Genomic DNA, 20,494 nt, shown 5'->3' with positions numbered 1-20,494 from the left:
CATAAACATACAAAATGCATTTTGTGTGAGTGACAGAATATGCCCCTCTTTTCACTGTTGAAGCCAGCAGGCCCCATGCAAGCTTTATGTGGTCCTGAAACACAGTGTATAAATTTCATGTCAATCGGATGAGAAATTTAGCCTCTATAGATGCTTTTGAGGGTATATAAAGTCAATAAATGGTTACCTTGAAAGACTGGAAGCAACATTTGAATAATTCACAAAAAGTTTTAGTGTTTTAATTATGACCATTTTCTGTGGAAGGATATGTTCTAGTCATGGACATGGTATAGCTCATCTGCTCCACCCTCCATGTTCTAGTCATGGACATGGTATAGCTCATCTGCTCCACCCTCCATGTGACAATATAATTTTGTTCTAAAAACATCATAATGAAGAATCTCATGTGAAGCTTTTTTTTAAAATAAAGATCAAAGAAATAAATACCGGAATAATTTATTCGAGTCATACATGATTGACCTACTTAGAAGTTTAAAATTCATTTAGTTAAATATTATTCCTCAATAAATATATTTACATAACCAATCTAATGTGAAAAATATTGTCATTTTGAAATGAAAGAAATTTGACAAAATAAAAAAATTATAAGATATAGATATTTTTTAAAAATATGTATGTTTCTTCATGATCATTAACTATTTCCCTCTGGTCTACAATTAAATGTAGGTATATTGTCATGTACACAAAAATTAGTCAATATTCTTTATTGGTTATGAAAAGCCACAGACTAGTCTGAAGGATAATCTTTCATATAATAAAATAACAGAATAACCAATAATATTAACAAAATAAAAGAAACTTAAAAAATTTTCTAATCACGATTGAATAAACAGAACATTACTTACAGCCTTAAAAGATTTAAGAAATAAATCCTATATTTAGGGAAATATATGTTATTGATGTTTAGAAATTAAACCTCTTAAATAAAGAGAAAAATAACAAACAAAATACAAAACAATGAATGGTGGTGGTCCCATAAGACGATTCAGTTCGTACTTTATTAAACATAAATCACCACTATCATAAAATATAGCAATGTTACTGCTGAAAGGATTATAACATATATGATTGGGTCAGGGAGTGTCTGAATTATTATGTATGGTACCTGGATCTGGTATAAAAATGAAATACAAATCGGAATTCCAACACAGCTTACTCAAAACTTTCAAAATTTCAAGATAAGATGGAATTCATTTATAAAATGTCAACACCATTCAACTTAAAAGATCATCTCACCATAACATTTTTGAGATAACTTCTGGGATGTTCATGCAAATATTCAATAATACACAACTGATTTACCTTTGCTAAAATCGGTATTCAAGAAATTTTAAATACAGATAGTAATTTGATGCAAGTAGGTGTATAATACTTTAAATTATTCTACATACATGTACATGAAGGCAAAATTCCTTATAATCATAATCGTCTTAGAATCCCATGAACTTTTTAAAGAAAAGAATAAAGTTTTGTTTCCGATTCCAACATGTTGGAATAATACATAGTACCTTAACTTTTAACAAACAACAAGAGCATAGCTACCGCTGCAATATGACAAGCGGCAAAGAAGGCTAGGCATTGGGTTTGTTTTGCCAAAGTCACAAACTAGATATTAACAAAAAAGTGGGTGTGACACCGCCTCACCCCAAAAAATAGTTGCTGTCTTTACAGTATAAGGAATAAACATGCAAAGTTCCAAGATGATCCAGAATTGCAGTCTGTAGATAATAAACAGAACAACTGAACGTGGGTCTGCCCCTGGGGGTTAGATATGGAACAATATAATTAGGTACAACCCTGTTATTGAAATGACTGATATGCTGATTTGAACTAAATCTTTTAATAATTGCAACCTGTAGAGAGTATTTACCGACAAAAAATTAACAAAAAAGTGGGTGTGGTACCCAATTCCTGTGGGTCGGGACATGCACCAAAATAAATAGTTACTATCCTTACGGTATAAGGAATAAATATGCCAAGTTCCAAGCATACCCCTCCCAGTGTTTTGTTTGATTAGACTTTACCCCACTCTATGAGTTCCAAGATGATCAATTCAGAATTCCAGCCTGTAGACAAAAAACACGCCAGAAATTGGGCGTGGCTCTGCCCCTGAGGGTTGGTCATGGACCAATATAAATAGGTACAACCCTATGATGGATCATGCTGAATTGGATCCAAATCTGTTAATAAATGCAACCTGTACAGTATTTAAACAAAATATTAACAAAAAGTGGTGTAGCACCGCCCAAAGGGGGGGGGGGGGATTATGCACCAAAATCAATAGTTGCCATCCTTGGGGTATAAGCAATACATGAGCCAAGTTCCAAGATGATTTATTCAGAATTGTGGCCTTCGGGTGCTAAACACAAAAATTGGACATGGCTCTGCCCCTGGGGGGTCTGGACGACATGCACCAAAATCAATTGTTTCCACCTTTAGGCTATAAGGAATACAAAAGCCAAGTTCCAAGATGATCCATTCAGAATTGTGGTCTGTATATACATGTACGATAAACACAAAAGTTGGGCATGGCTCTGCCCCTCGGGGGCGGGACATGGACCAAAATCATAGTTGCCGTCCTTTGGCTAGAAGAAATATATATTCCAAGTTCCAAGACGATCCTTTAAGAATTGTGGCCTGTAGACAACATACAAACAAAGAACAAATGGGTATCTCTCTGCCTCTGGGGGTCGGGCATGCACCAAAAACAATAGGGATCATAGTTAGGGTATAAGGAATAAGTATGCAAAGTTTCAAGACAATCCATTAAGAATTGTGCCCTGTAGGCGACCCACAGACACACACACAGACGGGCAATAGCATAATAGTCTAAGTCCACATTATGTGGAAGTATAAAACGTCTGTGTCTAGACTTTACATATTCATGAATATTGAATAAACGAAAACCCTTTCCCTCACTCCATGATTCCTTATATTTCATAAATGCTAAAATTTATAGTGACATGTTTGTATTAATTTTTTGATCTTATTTTCAATTTTGTCCATAACAGTCACATAATCATTTAATCTATCAACAGTAATGAAAAAAAAAAAAAAAAAAAAATTAATTTGTCACATAATACAGTATTATGCAAGTTAAAGAGGTATTATGGGAGATCAGATAAAGAGTTGGCTGTTCTCACTATTATTAATAGTTTAAAAATAGACAACGTAAATAGAATATGTTGAAAATTTCAGTCAAATTGCTCCACTCTGAACTGAGGCATTAGCTTTTGAATTTTAAGCCTAGCCTCGATCATCATTATTAAAGTCAGATTGAGCAGCAGATCGGATTCAAATCCAGTGAAAATCTGACACATAAGATGACATAGAGAGTTGATTATGGTTTGGATAAGTTAATTTAATGTCTAATAGTTTATATAACATTTCAGGCCTAAAGAAAGACCTGCAATAGGCAGATTTAGTGCTTGCATAATGTACATGTATGTTTAAATTACATGTACTATATCAGCTGAATTAATACAGAATATATTTCATCCTATACATGAATGCGAATAGTCAATGAAGAAAAAACTATCTGGTTTTGAGTTAAAGCTCTTGCAAATTTTAACAATGAAGGTGAGGTTACCCCCTGTATTATCTCTCTCAATTATCTCCTTGATTCTTTCTTTTATACTAAGACAATTTAACATCTGGTCACATTCCCATAATATTAACATCTCATGCTTATCAATTGAGGTCTTTTTGCACATATCTTTCATTAATTGTATTTAATGTTTTCAAAGCTGTAGACTTTTAATATTTAATGCATTTCCAACTCTTTTGTGGTTTTCGGAAGTCGATAAATTCACTTGTATCACAATTCGCACATCATGTACAGACAGCACTTTTACACACAGAATTGAGGTTTTTTTTTAATAACCTCAATATCCCATAAACCAAGTTATCAAGGAAGGAGAACTCCATCAAACATCTTTTGCAGCATTCTCTCCCTTTAATAGTTCCACTAATAAACCACAAGTGGTTGTGTCCTTGGGTAAACGCGTTAGTAAAATTTCTTTTGCCATAAAACTAATTCGAGCAAGTTCAGGTAATCTCAATAAAAGTTCACCAAATTTATTATCTGGTTTAGGAAAGTGTGTACATGTATAAGTCTCCAGAGCTTCCATTAGTTTTTCTTGATGTTCTGATATCTTAGCAGGATCTTTTACTCCCTTCACATCTATAACGAGAGCAATGAAAAAAGTTTTGACACAATTCTAAATTAGTACATTAATCAAGAAATGACATTTAACAATTATTATCATAAGTCAGTGTCATTACCATTTTTAACTCTGTGCAGAGTGCAAACCCAACTTTGCAGAGCAACCAGTGCCTGTCAGGCAGGATACACCCACATTTTGCAAGAGATGGATAGTGAACAAGCTAAAAACAAAACGATTTTTTTTACAATCAGGGGCCATAATCCAGAAAGTTATGGTCTGAAATGTGCAAATATCAAAAGGGACTCAGATTTTCGGAATATAAAATCAGGGGCCATAATTCCGGAAGTTACGATCCGATATGCGCGAATATCTAAAGGAACCAAGATCTTTGTAATATAAATATGTATTCCAAGTTTCATCAAAAGGGATGAAAATTGTGACCTCTAGAGGGTCCACAACCTTGATATACTATATTTTAGAATATTTGCGTACAATGTACAGCCATTTTGTCCAGCAGTTTTGGTCCAATTTCCAATTTTTTTAAATCAGAATAAAATTGTGACCTCTAGAGGGACCACAAGCGAAAAACGTGATTTTTCATACAATCAGGGGTCATAATTCAGGAAGTTGGGATCCGATATGCGCGAATATCAAAAGGAAACAAAATATTTGGGTTATAAACATGCATTTCAAGTTTCATCAAAATCGGATCAAAATTGAGACCTGTAGAGTGTCCACAAGCTAAAAACGTGATTTTTCGTACAATCAGGGGCCATAATCCATGAAGTTATGGTCTGATACATGCCAATATCGAATGAAACGTCCCCTCAACCAGACAAAATTATCCTTATCTGTTTAACCATGGACCTTGATAATTGAGATACCTCCCTCTTCCATTGTGTAGACTTAGTTTTCCAGAGAAAATAAATGATACAATTTCCAAATACCGTTGGCAAGTAGAAATTATTTCAAATTTTTATGTAAATGTTTTTTAAATGCTAGAATGATTCCTATGATTGTATACTATTGATTTGACAACCTATTAAGTAATAGATATAGAAATAATTATGTTTTGACTTTCTTAGAAAATATGCAATTTTATAACTTTAACTAACGTTCAAATTGAATAGTGATTAAGAAATAAACTCTCTAGGGGGAGTCCAAGAAAGTGACGACAGACCAATGGACAGGCCCGACAATAATACACAATCACATTAAAATGTGGGTGAACAATAAGATACCTGTACTCAACAGACCTGGGGTAATCAGCAGGAGAACTTTCAAAGCCACATATTCTACTTGGTCCATTTGTAATTTCTGAAAATGTTCTGACAGAGACAACAGTCTGGTGACCACTTCACCAAAACCCAAACTCATAGCAAACTCTAAACTAATTTTCTTGGTAGCTGATATTGTAAGCTCAGCTGGGTTACTCATAGTTCTCCAACATACACCTAAAGCTAACAGGTCAGACCAACAACTCTGTAGAAGTAAGATCTGATCATCAGTCTACAAAATTAGAATTAATAAATAAAAACTTATACTATTATATAGTAGTGTACGTAGTACATCAATAGCAGTGAATGCATAAACTTGTTATCTAGAATAATGTTGTTAAGTTGAATAGTTTTGGTTAAACCAAACAGTAATTGTAAAACTAAATATTTATGGATTAAACTAAATAAATAAATAGCTCTTGTTAAACATAATAGTAGTAGCCTACATAATTGTTTTTGTTAAATTAAAACAAGTACACACGTAGCCATCACAGCCATTTTGGAATTGTGATGTCATACTTGAAATGGCGGAGCCATACTTTTTTCGAATAGCATTGCCCCACAAGAACAAGAATAACCACAAGATGAGTAGCTTCTGGGAACCAGTTCCTGGTCCAAAAATATTTGAAAACAAAAGCCTCATTAGTAGTGTTGTCACGATTACAAAATTCTTGAATCGGTTAATCGGCCAGCCAAAAATCGTATCGGTGCCGATAAATCGGATGCCGTATAAATCTATAATGGCAATGTCTGTACTGCGCTCCGAGGTTTTTTTCTTGTGATTTTTTTTTAATAAGTAAATTATAAAATGGCGCGTGAACACTAAAAAGCTTATTGTATATCAATGTAGTACATTTCGTTGAGTTTGTCTTAAATAGATGTTGGAATAAATTGTTTAAATTGGCAATAAACAACATTTACTAAGTCATTAGTTTTGATATTTAATTAAGATAAGTAAGACATTTCCGTGTTCTGACTTACCCCCACAGCTTTAACTACTAATTAAAAATCCTATTCTGGCAATAGATTACAATTCACTAGTACAACAATTCCCGTACAGAATATTTTAACATATATAGCGATAATCATATTGACGAAAAACGACAAGAGAAGCCGCGGAAGACAGCACAAATAGAAAAGAACACGTGTCATTTAAAAAGACGGCAACATATGCCGAGGGGGGCGAATAGAAGATCCTCGTACTCAGGATAGAGGAGTCTTGTACACAGTAACGGCACATTCTGATCGTGAATTAAATAATAAATTACAGCTGGATTTAAAATTAATTTATACTGGAGCAGTGTTTTCTTCTTTATAAAACGGTATTTTATTAAAATTACATTGACAGTTTATCACTCATAAAAAGGCATAGCCAACTTCCCTGTCTCGTGCGGCATGCATTCAGTCCATGTATTATAATGCCCATGATTATCATGTCCGTTGTTGACAGCTATTTCGCGCCAAAATCAACCATTTTACACATTTCGTAGTAAGATATGCCTAATATGGTAGGCGAAGAATTCCATGCGACATTGAGATCCTGCCACTGTAAATGGGAATTTCTGTATAGAGTCTCAAACCACGTACTTACGTAGGGCCCTACTTTCTATACGGTTTTAATAGGCAGCAATTTAGCAGTGCTAATAGCAGTGTGTTTAGCAGACAGTAAAAGTCAAACAATATTATGTAATTGTATAAATATAAATTGGATGAAACGACTACCGATTTTTCAAAATGTGAATCGGTTTGAACTAGAAACCGAATCGACTACGACTAAACCGATTAATCGTGACAACCCTACTCATTAGAATGAACTCCTTTTATAATCAATATTTAAATTACCTTATGTGTATAGTATACGTCGATGCTAATAGATTTTATTATGATTTATTAAAATATTAATTACAGGTACTTACTGATATTGCACCAAATTGTGGTAAATTTCTAGCCCAGCGGACCAATTTATAAAGTCGTAATTCTGTCAACTGTGTCAGATAACTTAATAAAGAGTCTTGGGTTTCTACAGCATCTAATGGTAGATCCTGAACAATGTCTTCGTCTGTTAATAATGGTTCTAAATTCATGATATCTGTTAATAACTCGGGTGTTTGAGGTCCAGTTTCTTTATGAGTTTGTGAAATAGGGTTACTATGGTTTAAAATAGCTACCAGATGACTTTTGCTACTATCACCAGGAAATGTGATATTAACAGGAACTGCCATATCATCTGAAATTGGAGTCTTCAAACCGGGTAACGAGCGTTTTATCTTTCTTTCTAATGGTGACGGTTTACTCTTAGGAGCAAGACATCCTTCATAAGAACTTCTTCCTCCTCGTGTCCGATCTCTTCTTATTGCTAAAAGTAAGACAGAAGAGAAGAGTTGTTAATATTATGGTGTATTTCACAGATGCTCTGAAATCTTTACAGAAAGATAATACAAAAATTACTTGTCTCTCAAGTTACAAATATCTATAAAATATCAATTTAAATCATTTCAAGCAAAAGCATTGACAAAAAGCTTGTTTAAAAAGATGGGATAACAATCTAGATTAAACCAGGGTGATAATGTGCAACTCATTGTACATCTATCATGGAAGTATATTTCTATGTTTTGCAGTTCATATGTCCTTCTAGTAGTTCTAGTGCTGGGTATTGCCACTGAAGTCACAATAAGATACAATCCATATCACTATCCATAACCAGGCATATATTTACCAAGAAAATGAATAATTGATATTGTTAGTCCTGTCAATGTGGAAGAGATCAAACTGGCCAAAACAATTTAAGAGTTTTTGTGTACATAGGCGACGTAGGGGGTCAATCTCTATTTGCCCGATAATTTTCTTTGTCACCCGGATTTTCAGAATGAATCAATCATTAATTAAAAAGGGTTTTCCACAAAGCTGTGATGGTTGTTTAATTTTACACAATAATATAAATTTACAATATGTTAAGCAAAAAACAACTTTTCCCCATTCTCTGATGTTTGTAAAACGGAAATACATTGCCCGAAAAATGGACAGTTGACCAAATCTGGTGCAGCTCCCCACGGTTGGGATTTTGCCAGTATATTCCGGACATGTCCGACGCTATTTTCCAAACGTCGTAAATTGTCCGACCAGTAATATGCCGAATTGGACATCAAGACATGGTAAATAATATTCAAAATTCCAAAATTAATATAGTGTACTGAGTGTATAACTACCACTCAACCTGATTATCGTTGATAATATTAGTCATGTCACATATCCTAATAGTTTATAACACCCCAAATCAATATACATTGTGTCCGATAACTTGTCTGTGATATTTCTTCAGTGGAAGCCGAAGTTAAATAAAGCTATTTCACACACACGCAAAATGAAAGTAGAAATCTCGCGAGACACGTGGAATTAAGAGGTGTAAATGTGCCGAATCTAATACGTCTGATGTCGGGAGAAAAGATTCTATTTTGATGGCATATTGTCGGATTTATGATCATATTTTGAATGGCGTTTATGTTTTTAAATAAATAAATAAACACGCTAAAAAATGTTGACGAATATTTTGATTGGAATAACGTAAGTAGTTACGCATAATGAAAGTAGAAATCTCGCGAGACACGTGAAATTAAGAGGTGTAAACGTGCCGAATCTAATACGTCTGATGTCGGGAGAAAAGATTCTATTTTGATGGCATATTGTCGGATTTATGATCATATTTTGAATGGGGTTTATGTTTTTAAATAAATACATAAACACGCTAAAAAATGTTGATGAATATTTTGATTGGAATAACGTAAGTAGTTACGGTAACTGTTTTAGACGAGAGCGCATGCTTAGAGTCGAATGGGATTTTTTAGCAGTTGGTGTCACTCGCTCGTTGTATTATAGACCGACGTTTACTACGGTTTACGGTCAAATAAATTTCGGGATGTCATTTTTTTACCTTCCGTATATAAATCGAAACAGAGTATAAGACGAATGCCGGACTTCGCTGAAAAATGTATCGACTTATGACCCGAAAAATATAGTAATTTTGGGGGAATTTGAAACCGGTATACGGATGGGCAGTAGTCGGCACGCTTTCATTCTATGGTATTACGATGTCATGTAATTTTGTAGGAATATTATTGACATAAATCTGAATACCGTACGGGAATTAAATTTGAAAAATAACGAGGTGCACCTATTTTTTTTTTATTACGTATGAATTTGAATATTTTGTTGACACGTGATTCTTAATTGTGGTTTGAAAACGCTTAATGACGATAAGAGTTATGTCCCTTTATTTTCGGGAAGAAAATGTCCGACAACTAAAATTTTGAAATCCCATCACCCCACCCCACCCCCAGCTCCTACGCCAATGTTGCTGTACCTTTGGATAGTGTGTAACATGGATAACAAGATAACTAGTCATCACCATCCTGCAACCTTGCAGGTGTTTGGAAGACATAAGGAAAAACAACTTCTTGGAATATCAATGTGACTAGTCAGAAGATTCGGTACTATTTCAGTAACGTACCTCTACCAGTTCCCATGATCGTAGAGATTTGAAATTTTCAGGGGGCATTCATGGGGCCTAGCCATGACCTCACACCAAATTTCAGCCGAATCTGTCAATAACTGATTATTTTACCGTAGTTTAGCTTATAACGAGAAAGTGTATCCGATTTTGACGCCATTTTGTTTGTTGGCTATTTAGACTCGAATAACAAGACAGGGTTAGGGTTAGGGCTAGCCCTGTCTACATCTTGAGACTATACCCTAACCCTTATTCTAACCCACAATCCACATATGACGTCATTCGAGCCTAAATAGTCAACAAACAAAATGGCGTCAAAATCGGATAAATTTATCTCTTATAGAAACTAAACTACGGTAAAATAAAAAGTTATTGACCGATTCAGCTGAAATTTCGTGTGATGTCATGGCTAGTCCCCGTGAACACACCCTAAAAATTACAAGTCTCTACGATCACAGGAACTGGTAGAGGTACGTTACTGAAATAGTACCCAAGATTCATACTCTGATCACATTAGCTCAGCAAGGCAGGGTTGTTACTCCACTCCCTGTAAGGTTTGCACAACAATTAATTATATACACAAGTCAAATGTGTAGTAAAAATTCAAAAATCATTCAGCAGAGAAATTTAAGCAAAAGGCACAACTACTATATACCGGTATATCACAAGTTAATGTGTGTGCAAAGTTTCAAAAAGATATCTTGAACGGTTTGTGGGTTTGTGAGATATGCTCCGGAAACAAAATTGTACACCAAAACTATGTCAAATTTGTTTCCATGGAAACACAAAAAATATAAATCCCAGAAATTCATAATAGCAAAAGGCACAACTACTGAATAGGTTGATGTGTGTATAAAGTTTCAAAAAGATAAATGAAACGTCCTACTGTTCTGCTCCAAACTGGGCCAATGAAGACAGGCCCATTCCGTGTGCTATTCGAGAATTTTTGCCCGGGCAGCAGCACTACGTCTACAGCCTTCTCTTATATCGAATTCCAACTGTCAAGGGCTCTTTTACGTGCACGCCAATGTGTACACAGGACCTCGGTTTTTGATCCCATCCGAACAACTAGACACTGTCCTGCATCACTGACAACAGGGAACCACGCCGGAAAATGTGGATGGACTTTCTCGGCCAATGCAGTGATTGAACACCCGACCTCCAGGCTTGCGAGCCAGTGCCTTACCCACTTAGCCACCGTGACTCCCTTCAAAAAGATATCTTGAACGGTTTATGAGATATGCTCCGGAAAGGAAATCGGGACAGATGGACAGAACCCATTTCAATATCCCTCCCTAACTTCGTTCGGCCAGGATAATTAGAAGCAACAAAAACCATAAAAGATAGGTTGCCAGTTAACGACACATATTACCACAGCACCTAAATCGCCCGGGCAGTCAACAAGAGTTGTCGCATTTTTTTTTACTTTTGTCGGTAATGAAATATTTACAATACACTAAAATCTGATTAAGAATAACAACTCATTAAGTAATTATCACAATCTGATTAAAACACAGATTCTATTGAATTCAATTCGTTTTTTATAGTTCTGGAAGAGTTGTCATATAGCCTGCGTTCTGGATGGCGTGAGGGATGAGCCCACTGTTACAGTGACTTCTTGGTGTGCGATGCAGGGAACTGTGGGTAAACCACTAGAAACGTCAACGCTGGTTGATTAATCAATGTCTGACGTCATAGTGTCAAAAGCCGTTCGTACAACCTTTGACGATAAATTTTATTACAACCGGTCAGATCTTCATGTAGTGTAGGCCATCGAAAGTATAAAAAAAAAAACAAAACGAAATATAGATCTGTATTCTAATTAGATTGTATGTAATTATCAGAAAATCATTAGAATATACATTTAATATCACCTTAATCTCTGCATCAATCTAAAGTCAATCGAAATGATTATATAGGCATAAACACAGTGTATAATTATACCAGCGGCTGCCAGGCAGTATACGCCCACATTTTGGAAGAGATGGATAGAGAACAAGCTAAAAACAAACAGGATTTTTTGTACAATCAGGGGCAATAATCCAGAAAGTTATGGTCTGAAATGCCCAAATATCAAAAGGGACTGAGATCTTTGGGATATAAAGATATGTTTTAAGTATCATCAAAATTGGATAAAAATTGTGACCTATAGAGGGTCCACAACCTTTGTAGCATCCTTTTACACAATTTGCGTACAAAGTGCGGCCATTTTGTCCGGCAGTTTCATTTCGATTTTCCCGTAATTAGAATTCAACCTTCATTATGGTGGAATGGTGATATATTTAAACGGTTTTTAAAATTGAAAAAAAAAAAATTGTGACCTCTAGAGAATCTGCATGCTAAAAATGCGATTTTTTGAACAATCAGGAGCCATAATCCAGGAAGTTATGGTGTAACAGTGATATATTTGAACGTTTTTTTTAAATCGAATAATAATTGTGATCTCTAGAGGGACCACAAGCTAAAAACGCCATTTTTTGTACATTCAAGGGCCATAATTCAGGAAGATAAAATCCGATACGCGCGAATATCGAAAGGAACCCAGATCTTTGGGTTATAAACATGTATTTCAACTTTCATCAATATCGGATCAAAATTGTGACCTCTAGAGGGTCCACAACCTTGATTTACCAGATGTTTACAATTTTTGCATACGAGGGGAGGCCATTTTGTCCAGCAGTTTTGGCCCGATTTTCATAAAATTCGATGTCAACAGTTATTATCGTGTAACGGTGATATATTGGAACGTTCTTTTAAATCGAATAATAATTGGGACCACAGACTAAAAACGCGATTTTTCGTACAACCAGAGGCCATAATTCAGGAAGTTACAATTCGATATGCGCAAATGTTGAAAGGAACCAAGATCTTTGGGTTATAAACTTGCATTTCAAGTTTCATCAAAATCAGATCAAAATTGTGGCCTCTAGAGGGTCCACAACTTTGATATACCAGATGTTTACACTATTTGGGTACGAGGGGCGGCCATTTTGTCTGGCAATTTTGGTCTGATTTTTCATGAAACTCAACCTCAGACAAAATTATGGTGTAACGACTAACGGTGATATATTCGAACGTTTTTTTAAATCGGATAATAATTGTGACCTCTAGAGGGACCACAAGCTAAAAACGCGAATTTTCGTACAATCAGGGGCCATAATTCAGGAAGTTATGATTTGATATGCACGAAGATAGAAAGGATCCAAGATATTTGGGTTATAAACATGCATTTCAAATTTCATCAAAATCAGATGAAAATTGTAACCTCCAGAGGATCCACAACCCTGATACAAAATATTTTGACACTATTTGCGAACGATGGGCGGCCATTTTGTCTGTCAGTTTCGGTCCAATTTTTACGAAATTCGAACTCAACCATTCTTAGGGTGTAACGGTGATATATATTCACACGGTTTTGTGAATCGGATAAAAATTGTGACCTCTATGGGGTCCACAAGCTAAAAACACGATTTTTCGTACAATCAAGAGTCATAATTCAGGAAGTTATGGTCCGATATGCGCGAATATCGAAAGGAACCGAGATCTGTAAGTTATAAACATACATTTCAAGTTTAAACCAAATCGGATAAAAATTATGACCTCTACAGTGTTCACAAGCTAAAAACGTGATTTTTCGTACAATAGGGCCATAATCCATGAAGTTACAGTCCGATACATGCCAATATCGAAAGGAACCGAGATCTTAGGGTGATAAACCTATATTTCCAGTTTTATTGAAATCGGATAAAAATTATGACCTGTAGAGTGTTCACAAACAATTGTGGACATACCGACATGGGCGACGACAATATACGTCCACATGAAAATGTGGGCGTATAAAAATCAATCTGATGATAACTATGGTCTCGAAAAGCATCAACAAGACTGTGTATCAATCTAAAGTCAATCGAAATAATTACATATAGTACACACATTGTATAATATAAAATCAATCAGATGATAACGTTTGTCTCGAAAAGCATCCACAAGATTCTTTAAAGTGATCAAGGGCCATTAACTCATTAATTATCAGAAATCGTTGAAAATCAATAGAATTCTTCGTCTGATAACCTTAAACTCTGTGTATAAATTTAAAATAAATCGGATATTAACTTTAGCCTCTAGGGCGTCCATAGGATTTTTCAAAGTGATCAAGGATCGCAACTCCGGCAGTAATAATCGGAAATCAGTGAAAATCAATACGCTTCTTCGTCTCATGATCTTAAACACTGTGTATAAATTTGAAGTCAATCAGATATTAACTTTAGCCTCTAGAACGTCCACAACTAATTGTGGACAGATGGACAGGGGCTGAGGGGCGTCGACAATATACGACCACATTTCAATGTGGGCGTATAAAAAGAATCGTGATAAATCGATTCAGCATCTCCCGATTCATTACGCAAATTGTAATAAGTTGAATTGTAATACATCGTTTCAATGATCACTATGTCCTTCATCAATTGGGCGATTTGCATTGTTCTCAACAAGAAAAAAAAATCATCTGAACTGAAGCGTAATTGGCATAGAGGATTATATTTATATTGACATTGTAAACTGGAAAGGTATGTTGCTGGTAGATTGTTTACCAAGAAAAGTAAACACTATTTCATTTTCAGATTTTTTATCATTTAAGAGTACGAACATTTGTGACTAATGTCTGTGACATGTTTCTTATTTCCAGGTTCATTTGTAATCTGACAATGTTTGTTTTCTGTCAATAGATTTCGGTATGATCTATTACATATGTCAGTGCACTAGGTGATACTTGAAGGAGGTTTTTGAAATTCATTACAGGTAATTAAAACTCTACGAAAACATAGAAGCAATATTTTCAACTTTACATTATTATTTACTATCTTACCTGCTAGCCTCATTCCCATGTCTAAACATCTTACAAATCGACATGCTGGACATTTTTTACGATTATAAATATTCACTTCACAGTCACTGTTTCTATGACAAACAAATGTTTTCTTATTCTGAACAGTTCGTTTAAAAAAACCTTTACAACTTTCACATGTATAGATTCCATAATGATAGCCTGTGAAATAAGACATAATTTCATATTTACATTACATACAATATTGTAACAAAAATATTCTTCTTAATCTTAAAAAAAATATTAAAAAAGCAAATCTATTTATTTAAAGAACCAAGATAGCAGCTAGGGGGCTGTAAAAATGAACAGCTATTTCTCTTAAAATTCTGGCTATGCTTAGTTATAATTAACATACCGGTAGTTTGAATCTTAACAGAATTTATCAAAAGTTTCTAGCTATTTTGAAGCTTTTTCGGGTCAGTGAAACTACTTCTACTAAAACATTAAACATGCACATGTATGGGAGAATTTGTTGCAGGGATAAATGAATTCTTTGAGAATCCTCATTCATACCTGATATTTTATCTCCACAGATAGGACAAGGATTACCAATAGGTTCAGCACCATCACTGTGTGATGATTTAGATGTATGTGATTCACTACTTAAAGCAGCTTGTTGTACTTCTTGTAACATGTATATATTGGATGATTTTGATGTTGATGCTGCAGGCAACTCCTCATCTCCCTGTTGCATTACAAGACGGATTCCCTGCCCATCCCCTGAACTTTCCATGTTCTCAATAACCACTTCGTGTTCATTTGCGGGGGATGGTACAGCTCCACTTTCACTGTTATAATAAATTATGATATGTTGTCCTTGTTCATTGGTTACATGTTGCTCTAGTAAATTAGTTGGTGCTGATTCGCTGACATGTTGTTGTTGTTGTATGGTCGTATCTGAGTTGGTGTTGTTCCTCAAATGTTGCGTTGCTAGGGCTGTTAAAACATTAACCATACTTACATCTTGACCACTATTAGTGTAGTCTGTTGATTTCTCAACATTTTGATTAACGTTTAATTGCACTGGTTGCTGCTGATCATCAACTTCTGACTTAATCATAATTTTGTTTCCGGAGTGGCTCTGTAGAAGACTTGCCACTGGTTCATTCATTCCTTGTAATAAATGGGAAACCACTTTAGATGGTGAAGGATTTTCTTGTTTAACATTCATGGTTGTCAGTCGCTTGTCTGTTGATATTGAATCTGATGAGGTTAATGTATGAGATATTGCTTGTAGAAGAACTGGGGATATACCCACTTCACTCAAACCACTCATTTCTGAAAAGAACAAATTCTTCAATAAACAGACAAATTAGGAATCCAAACCAACAATTATGAATCAAATTAAATCTATCTCAATAATAAATGAAGTGTGGTTCAGAAAATAAACTGTTATGTGTTTTCATAAGAATTCAGTTATTCCACTACTGTACTACATGTACTAGGGGTTCATGTTCAGAAAATAAACTGTTAAGTGTTTCCATAAGAATTCAGTTGTTTCCACTACGGTAGTGCTACTACATGTACTAGGGGTTCATGTCTGCATCCAAAGGTGATAATCATAGACAATATTTGAACTTCATATATGGTATGGTACCATTGTAGACAATACTTGAACTTCATGGTAGCATTGTAAAAGCATTTTATAACCATTTTATAAACATTTTAAAAATGGCATAGCATGCTTATCCTATATCCTTATTACAATTAATTGCCTGGATTAAAATGGTGAGCTTAATCGTGGATATGGGTCAGCACTTAATCATGTGTAGGAAAATGCTAGACTCAAATTCAATCTTTGTGTGGTAGAATTGAGGTTACTTGTACATGTAGATATGTGTTATTGTGTTGAACCAATTTCCTCTTATTCTGTATTTTTGACACCCACAATGAATGTGGATGTATCTTGTTATCACAGTTACACAGTAATCCCTCTAGGACTGTCTGCATCAAACACAACAGGATTTACATATCTGATTATTATTAAAGATAGGTTGCCAGGTAATGAAACATACGCCCACAGCAGCTATATCGTCCAGGCAGTCAACAAGACTTGTCGCATATTTTTACTTTTTTTGGTAATGAAATATTTATAATACATTAAAATCTGATTAAGAGTGACAACTCATTAAGTAATTATCAGAAAACCATTATAATTTGTTTGGTTTTTATAAAGTTCTGCCCCATGCTAACGTTTAGTATACGAAACTTTTAACATCATGGATTTAGCTGTTCAATTCAAGTCATAAAGATTCATTGAAAATCAATATACTTGTTCGTCTCAAGACCTTAAACTCTGTGTATCAATCTGAAGTCAATCGGATGATAACTTTAGCCTCTAGAGCATCACAAGATTTTTCAAAGTGATCAAGGGCCATAACTCTGGTAGCAATTATTCGAAATCGTTGAAAATCAATATGATTCTTTATCTCATGGCCTCAAACACTGTGTATAAATTTAAAGTCAATCGGATATTAACTTTAGCCTCTAGAGTGTCCACAAGATTTTTCAAAGTGATCAAGGGCCATAACTCTGGCAGTAATTATCGGAAATTGCTGAAAATCAATAGGCTTCTTCGTCTCATGACCTTAAACACTGTGTATAAATTTAAAGTCAATCGGATATTAACTTTACCCTCTAGAGCGTCCACAAGATTTTTCAAAGTGATAAAGGTCCATAAATCCGGCAGTAATTATCGGAAATCGCTGAAAATCAATAGGCTTCTTCGTCTCATGACCTTAAACACTGTGTATAAATTTAAAGTCAATCGGATATTAACTTAAGCCTCTAGAGCGTCCACAAGCAATTGTGGACGCCGGACCGACGGATGGGTGTCGGGAGGACGGATGACGGGGGCGACAACAATATACAACCACATTTCAATGTGGGCGTATAAAAACTGAAAATAACTTGAATATTTTCAGGAAAAAACTTCTCCTTTACCTTAAATCTACTCCAAATATATTATCCTAAAAAAGGCCCTCCCCCTATATTTATTACATGTATAAGCTTATATCTCCATATATAACCATGTACATATTGTACATTTCTTAATATGTGTTATATCTATGTATTCAAACTTTCTGTTTTTTGAACTCGCATACTTAAATTAATCTTTTAACTGATTTGTATATATTTTTTCCGCTATTGTAAATTATTGTGGTGTGTTATTTAATATCAGTCTATATCTTTTGTATTATGAATGGCAGGATGTTAGAAAGGCTATTATAGCCCTAATCTTCAAACCTTCTTAAATAAAGTCATTATTATTAAATCTGGTATTGTACATTGTACCTGGTTTAAATTATTGGACACATTCTAATTTAAACAATATCTGTCACTTATTCACTAAGTTCTGCCCTTGACTTTGCCAAAACATGTCCACTATAGCTTGTGAATGCAACTGAGTCTACAATTCCCATCTAATTTAGTAAACCTTGATATAGTATAAATCATGGACCTTATAAAGGTTTATATATAAATACTAATAGGGCCTATTAATAAGCTACAAAATAAGATCCCTGTGTAAATTATTCTGATAATTTAAATTGATTGCATCTGTTTAATATTTATTTTTATTCGGTTTTTAACATCAACATGCATTCCATGAATCATAATATTAACACTCATTGATTGAATAATATTCTAATTTCTATCCATATCCAAGCCAAAGCTGATTTAGAAGATGCACTGGCAGATATATATTGACAAGTTTGAAATGTCAAGGTCCTTCAAAAGGTCGTGAGCTGTAATTACTTGTTTACAAATTTTACTGTGGTCAATATAACCACGAAATGGTCAAACTTTTGTCCTATACTTTCAACAATGTGTGTATAATGCAATAAAAAGCTTATTTCATTCGATAAAGCATTAGAAAATATCAAGAGAAACGCCCCAAAAGGCTAATTTTGGCGAGTAATATTTTCAAATGAGCAGTCGACCCCTTTCCGAAGTGAAGGCCATTTGGGCAGGGGCACATGTTTTTTCGTTCCAAAACAAACGCGCTAGCGATTTTTCTCAGCTTAAGTTGACAACAAATAAATTCTGCAGTCACCTGTTTCGTTAAATACTTACTGATCTAATGTGTTCGTCCGATATAAAACATAAATTCGATAAAATGCAACCCAATTTGTGCTGATAAATTCTTGGTAGTCATTCCTAAAGAAAGCTACGGCCCTGACCTTGTACCACCGTCGCGTCCTTCACAGACCTCTCTCGCCCAAACAAAGAACCAATTTAATCCCTAGCTCACGAGGGTGTAACAGGGTGTGCAGTAAGAGTAATTAAGTAAAATATGTTAAAATTTCAACCTACGATCATCAAATATGGCGTCGTTGGGCTGTATTTGCGTCATCTGGTAAAATGGGATCACGTGACTCGGGTTTGAGAGTAGTGATTATTGATAAGAATGTCGCTCCGCGAAGCAATTTTCTGCAGGTTGTTATGCAGGCTTTAAATTTTTAAAAAAGCGAATCATGTTTCCCCTTTGAATGACGCGTTGGGGCATATCTTGATCGTTTCAATTAATAGGACTATCAGTCATAATAATTTAGGCTACACACCCGAGTTAGGCCTACAATGCAAAATGACTTGATAAGCAGCTTAATTTCCCGCCCCTTTTTTTTTATCCCAGAAAAATGATTTTGCATAATATATAACATAGGCCTATTGGTTTAGAAGTTAGAACTACTGCCCGAATCAAAAACAATATTGCCATGTTTACAACTGGCATAAAGCGGATAATTAACACAGGTTATACATTAAGCAAGAAAAGCAGATAGGCTAGGCCTGTACTTATGGCATCATGGGGATGTGGGCAATGCAAACTTTATTATAATGACAAAATTTAAAATATTTAATTTAAAAATGTTCAATGTTTTTATCTTTTCTTACTGTGACCTGTTTTGTCATCATGATTAATATTGTATAAAATCTCAAAAAAACTCTAACCAGGCATATAGGGTGCAACAAATTAGGGCCTCTGTGGGTATTATAAATCAGGCCTTGCACCCCAGACATGATAGCACACCCATTTGTGCTTTAGCCTTCTTTTGTATTAAAGATACTTTCCCAGAAAAGTATTTATCGGGTGGTTCTTTCCAATAAAAGTATGTCAAATTTGGTATATATGGAAAGTATAGACACCCAATCTTACTAGACAAATACTGGATTACCCGAAAAAAGGCCCAAGGGGCAAGCACTGGGCAAAATTGTCAGGGTATTCCTAACTGGCAACCTGACTGTTATCTGCCAGCTTATTGTGTGCCAGCTTAAGTGAGGGAGCTGTTGTTATTTCTTGATCAAATGGTTAGGCGGTTTTGGGAACATTGAGGGGTATCAACCTATAAAAGACTCTGTAATTGAACGGTTGTAAAAGAAGTTGACATAAATAATTAAGAATTTACTTAGGCATCAATATGTATGATAAATGTACAGTAAGTAATGATAAATACATTCTGAAAAATAGACCCTCCCACAATGAAGCTAAGTTGACAGACATTGAATCTAACAACAGCTTACTTATAGCTATAGGTATCCCCAGCGAAGACAAAGTTTTCAGAGGGAATTGAAGCACATTTTTGATAGATTGGTTACTTTGAATATGTTTTTAGTCCAAATATACCATCAAATCACAAAGTTTGTA

General features: G+C 34.8%; 1 protein-coding gene across 2 annotated transcripts; it reads right to left on the bottom strand.

Moving 5' to 3' along the window:
* Positions 1-440: 440 nt before the first annotated feature.
* LOC126808432 (nuclear hormone receptor FTZ-F1 beta) lies at positions 441-19,219 on the bottom strand. Of its 2 annotated transcripts, none has more exons than XM_050533133.2 (6): positions 19,165-19,219; positions 15,364-16,128; positions 14,833-15,012; positions 7,381-7,820; positions 5,444-5,696; positions 441-4,204 (listed from the first exon to the last, which is right to left on the bottom strand). In XM_050533133.2, exons 1-6 carry the CDS (start codon positions 19,202-19,204, stop codon positions 3,948-3,950), a joined length of 1,935 nt encoding a protein of 644 aa, XP_050389090.1. In that variant the 5' UTR covers positions 19,205-19,219; the 3' UTR covers positions 441-3,947. The 2 variants fall into 2 exon arrangements, with proteins under 2 accessions (XP_050389090.1, XP_050389091.1); XM_050533134.2 differs by lacking the exon at positions 19,165-19,219 and adding an exon at positions 18,925-19,125.
* Positions 19,220-20,494: the final 1,275 nt, after the last annotated feature.

Source organism: Patella vulgata, chromosome 1 (assembly GCF_932274485.2).
Source record: "Patella vulgata chromosome 1, xgPatVulg1.2, whole genome shotgun sequence".
Classification (NCBI taxonomy): domain Eukaryota; kingdom Metazoa; phylum Mollusca; class Gastropoda; family Patellidae; genus Patella; species Patella vulgata.
Note: the sequence above shows the minus strand (reverse complement) of the source record. Positions and strands in the feature narration are given on the sequence as shown.

Excerpts from the sequence above, each read along its gene's own strand:
- LOC126808432 (XM_050533133.2), bottom strand. The coding sequence starts at position 19,204 with ATGACGCAAATACAGCCCAACGACGCCATATTTGATGATC. Across the intron at positions 16,129-19,164 it reads CGACGCCATATTTGATGATC|AAATGAGTGGTTTGAGTGAA; the intron begins GTAGGTTGAAAT and ends TGTTCTTTTCAG. Across the intron at positions 7,821-14,832 it reads CATGGGAATGAGGCTAGCAG|CAATAAGAAGAGATCGGACA; the intron begins GTAAGATAGTAA and ends TCTTACTTTTAG.